The sequence below is a fragment of the Penaeus vannamei genome, chromosome 5 (genome assembly GCF_042767895.1).
Source record: "Penaeus vannamei isolate JL-2024 chromosome 5, ASM4276789v1, whole genome shotgun sequence".
Lineage (NCBI taxonomy): Eukaryota > Metazoa > Arthropoda > Malacostraca > Decapoda > Penaeidae > Penaeus > Penaeus vannamei.
Window position 1 is genome coordinate 1,578,365 of NC_091553.1, and position 5,000 is coordinate 1,583,364.

At 57.6% G+C, this 5,000-nt stretch overlaps 1 protein-coding gene across 1 annotated transcript in view; it reads left to right on the forward strand.

The window, feature by feature from the left end:
* LOC138861877 (uncharacterized) overlaps positions 1-5,000 on the forward strand; it is a 15,674-nt gene that overhangs the window by 10,365 nt on the left and 309 nt on the right. The window contains exon 2 of the mRNA XM_070122286.1: positions 4,667-5,000. This exon is cut by the window's right edge and continues 309 nt beyond it. Within this exon, the coding sequence (XP_069978387.1) occupies positions 4,667-5,000 (334 nt within the window). The remainder of the gene's footprint in view (positions 1-4,666) is intronic.

Sequence of the window (5,000 nt, forward strand, 5' to 3'; positions counted from 1 at the left end):
AGGAGGAGGAGGAAGGAGGAGGAAGGAGGAGGAGGAGGAGGAGGAGGAGGAGGAGGGAGGAGAGGGGGAGGAGGAGGACTGGGGGGAGGAGGAGGAGGGAGGAGGGAGGATGGTGATGATGACTTGAGGAAGAGGAGGAGGAGGAGGGAGAGGGAAAGGAGGAAGAGCAAGAGGAGAGGTATGCAGATAGGACGAAAAGACTCAGGCGGCTAAGAACGACGATGACGACGATAGGAGAAAGGCTGACGAGGAAGGCGACAGAAAAAGGGCGGAATCGCGAGAGGGAAGGAGGAGGAAGGGCCGGCGATGGCAGCAGGTCCGGCGGATGGTAACGCTGATGATCCCGCAGAGTGGCGGCGGCGGCGGCGGCGGCGGCCGTGCGTGGGCCACGGACGGGCGGCCGCAGTCGTCCAGCTACACCTGCCAGATAACGACCCCCTTCCCCCCTCCCTTCCACTTCTCCACTCCTCCAAGCCTCCTCCTCCCTCCCTCCCTCCCTCCCTCCCCTCCTCTCCCTCCCTCCTCCCTCCCTCCTCCCTCCCTCCCTCCCTCCCTCCTCCCCCAGCACCAAAGAGAACCTGCTCTTCACTTTTCATAAAAACCTGAACACTATGGCGAGTGCATGACGCCCCGCCCGGAGAACGGCGTCGTCGCTGCTGGCAGATTGCATGACCGCGTCCTCGCCACGCTACTGCAGGGGGAAATATGCTGCCCTCGCAGGCGCTGCAGCAGAGGCTCTCTCTCTCTCTCTCTCTCTCTCTCTCTCTCTCTCTCTCTCTCTCTCTCTCTCTCTCTCTCTATCTCTCTCTCTCTCTATCTCTATGTGTGTGTGTGTGTGTGTGTGTGTGTGTGTGTGTGTGTGTGTGTGTGTGTGTGTGAGTGTATGTGATGAGAATATGATGACAATGTGTGTTTGTGACACATATAATGTCTCCCTGTCTCTCTCTCAACACACTTCCTACCATCGCCGTCCTCCTAAAATCAGCCCATTAATTCCTCCTCCAGAGAAGTGCTCCTCCCTCTCTGTCCCCCTCCCTCCTCTCCTCTCCTTCCTTTTCCCTTTCCGTGTTAGCCCTCCTTCCTTTTCTCTTTCCGTTTTCTCCCTCCCTCTTTCTCTCTTTATCTTTTTTTCTTCCTCCCTCTTTCTCTCTTTATCTTTATTCTTTCCCCTCTTCCTCTCCCTCCTTTCCCCCAGCGACAGAGCGCCCAAGACGACGCGGTGGCAGGCGGGCGCCGTCGCCTCCAACGGCCGCCGGGCAGTCGCTCCTTTGTGCAAGAAATGGAATCCATTACCCGCGAGAAGGCCTCTCGGGGCGCCGACGCTCGCCACTCCCGCGGACGGCCGCGAAATCAAGGGGCGGGGATGTCCGTGTACAGACAGACAGACAGACAGACAGACAGACAGACAGACAGACAGACAGACAGACAGACAGACAGACAGATAGACAAACAGACAGACAAACTGATACAGACTGTATGAGAGAGAGAGAGAGAGAGAGAGAGAGAGAGAGAGAGAGAGAGAGAGAGAGAGAGAGAGAGAGAGAGAGAGAGAGAGAGAGAGAGAGAGAGAAGACGCAGGCGAAAAAAATGCGAGAAATAACAAAAATAACAAAAATAATAAAAATAAATAAAAATAAATAAATAAATAAATAAAAGGCAACAAACCGAGACGAACGCCCGGCCCGGGACGCCGCGTGCAGCCCCGGAGCGGCCCAAGAGCGGCCGCGGTCCCGGAATGCACTGGGAGCCCCGCTTGTTTTGGGGCGGCCGCCCGACGGGCCTCGAGCCCCCGAGCCCGCCGCCCATCGTGCCGCATTCCTTATGGCATCTCTCGCTCTCTCTTTCTGTCTCTCGCTCTCTCTGTCTCTGTCTCTTTCTCTGTCTTTTCCTCTGTCTCTTTCCCTCTGTCTCTGTCTCTGTCTCTGTCTCTCCCTCTCTCTGTCTCTCTCCCTCTCTCTGTCTCTCTCCCTCTCTCCCTCTCCCTCTCTCTCTCTCTGTCTCTCTCTCTGTCTCTGTCTCTGTCTCTCTCTCTCTCTGTCTTTCCCTCTGTCTCTGTCCTCTTGTCTCTGTCTCCTGTCTCCTTGTCTCCCTGTCTCTGTCTCTGTCTCTGTCTCTGTCTCTGTCTCTGTCTCTGTCTCTGTCTCTGTCTCTGTCTCTGTCTCTGTCTCTGTCTCTCTCTCTCTCTCTGTCTTTCCCTCTGTCTCTCCGTCCGTCTGTCTGTCTCGAACACGCGACGTGAGACTCTCGAAGTCCCCTCCCCATAAGGAGTGAAAAATGGGTTAGCCAACTTAATATCCGGTGAAGGGAGGGACTTGACCGTCCTGTCCTCCTCCCTTCCTCCTCTCCTCCGGCTCATCTTCCTTCCTTTATTCTCCCTTTCTCTTCTACTCTCCGTTTTATGTAGGCCCACCCTCCCTTCGTTCCTCTCTCCCCTCCCCCCCCCGCCTCCCTGTACCTCTGTCTTTTCTCCACTCCCTCTCCCCTCTCCCTGTACCTCTCTCTTTTCTCCACTCCCTCTCCACCCTCCCTGTACTTCTCTCTTTTCTCCACTCCCCTTCCTCTTCCCTCCCCCACTCCATCCGACCTCCGACGAGGAATGGTAATAGGCCTACCGCAGAAAAAAATGGACTCTTGCATTCCTTCTTCACACGTTATCGGCCCTTTCCCCTTCCCGATCCCCCTCTCCCTTCCCCAGCGCCCCCTCTCCCTTCCCCCCACTCCAATGCCCTCTCGCCTCCTCGTGCTTCAACCCCCTTCTCCCTTTATCACTCTTCTCTCTCTCTTTCCCTCCCCTCCGTCGTTCCCTCCCTTTTCTTCCCTCCCCCTCTCCCTTCCCCCCTTAAACCCCCACCCTCTCCCCTTCTTCCCGCTCCTACCCCCTTCTCCCCTTTTTACCCTTCATCGCCCACTTTCCTTCCTATTCCACACCCCCTTTCCCCATTCCCTATCCTCCCCCATCTCCCCTTCCTATCTGAACCCCCGTCTCCCCTTCCCCTTCCCCACTTCTCCCCATCCTCTCTGAACCCCCGTCTCCCCCTTCCCCCTTCCCCCTTCACCCCCTCCCCCCTTCTCCCTCCATCCTCTCTGAACCCCCTCTCCCCTTCCCTTTCCAACCCCGCCCCCCTCCTACCTCTCCCCCCACCCCCTTACATAAATTCTTCAGGACAGACGAAGACTGTTCAAGTCACATTCTTCTGCTACGCAGTTCAGTTCGTGCCAGGAAACCCCCCTTCCTTCTCTCTCTCTCTCTCTCTCTCTCTCTCTTTCTCTCTCTCTCTCTCTCTCTCTCTCTCTCTCTCTCTCTCTCTCTTCTCTCTCTCTCTCTCTCTCTCTCTCTCTCTCTCTCTCTCTCTACTCTCTCTCTCTCTCTCTCTCTCTCTCATTCCTTTTTCCATATACGAACACTATTGTAAACATAGAGGCATGAGTAAATGAGGGGTGGGTGGGTAGTGAGTGGTGGTGGTGAGTGGTGGTGGTGGTGAGTGGTGGAGTGAGTGAGAGTGTGTGTGTGTGTGTGTGTGTGTGTGTGTGTGTGTGTGTGTGTGTGTGTGTGTGTGTGTGTGTGTGTGTGTGTGTGTGTGTGTGTGTGTGTGTGTGTGTGTGTGAGTGAGTGAGTGTGTGTGTGTGTGAGTGAGTGAGTGTGTGAGTGTGAGTGTGAGTGTGAGTGTGTGAGTGAGTGAGTGACTGACTGAGAGTGTGTGTGAGTGACTGAGTGAGTGAGTGTGTGTGCGTGCGTGCGTGTGTATGTGTGTGCGTGCGTGTCGTGTGTGTATGTATGTGCGTGCGTGCGTGTCGTGTGATTGATTGATTGTAGGTGAGTGCGTGCGTGCGTGTGTGCGTACGTGTGAGCTTGTGCGTTAACGTACAAGTGCGTCTGCGTCCGCGCACAGGCGTCCGCGCGTGCCGGAGGGATGGAAGGAAGAGAAAGTGGAAACTATGGATCGCGATAGTGAGTTAAAGTATGTTGGAAGGAGGGAGGGAGGGAGGGAGGGAGGGAGGGGGATGAGAGAGGAGGTGGTTACGTGGGCGATAAGGAAGCAGTGGGGGAGGGAGGGAGGGAGGGAAAAGAGCAGAAGAAGGTAGGGGAAGGGGGGAAGAAGGAAAGGGTAAAGAGGTGGTGAGAGGTGAGAGGTGAGAGGGGAGGGGGGGGGGAGAGGGGAGTGGGGGCGTTGCGGGGCACGTGGGCGCGTGTATGCCCGGGGGCGAGGAATCAATACGAGCGGAGCACGAAGCCCCCGCCGCGTGCGTGTCCCCGCGTCGCCCTCACGCCTGGCCGACCTGCCGGATCTTCTTCGCTCGCTCCCCGGGCCTCGTACCCCCCCCACCACACACACCTCTTTATTCTGGCGGCCCTTGGCACGCCCGTTCGGCCACTGGTCCTCGTGCCCACTTCCAGGACGGCATTAGGGCGTAGGGCCTCATACCCTCCTCGGCTGCCGCTTCTTCATCTAGGGAGGACCTTATACTCCCTATTCCGTCCGTCCTTCTCGTCTGAGGACCTCATACTCCCTATTCCGTCGGCCCTTCTCGTCTGGAGTCCCTTATACCCCCCTATTCCGCCTCTCGTTCGCCTTCCAACGGAACGGTCCTTATCAATCTCACTCCTTCGGTTCTAACGCGGAGGTTCCTTCCTCTGGGCCGCGTCCCCTTACCTTTAAACCCCAAGGCACTTCCGCCAACCACCTGCCGCCCCCTATACTCTCCCCCGTCCCCACCCACCCACCCACCCAGAGGCAAAGGGCATCGTGTTGTCCTTCGGCCCTCATACCAGGCTCTCGTCCTCCTCTGGCGTCCCGTCCCAGCCATTCACCCTTCGGCCTCGTCCCTCACGCCCTCGCCCTTACAAGCCCGTTTCAGCCGCCTCGTCCCTCACGCCCTCGCCCCTACAAGCCCGTTTCAGCCTCGTCCCTCACGCCCTCGCCCTTACAAGCCCGTTTCAGCCGCCTCGTCCCTCACGCCCTCGCCCCTACAGTCTGCGCCGTTTCCAGCCCTCGTCCCTC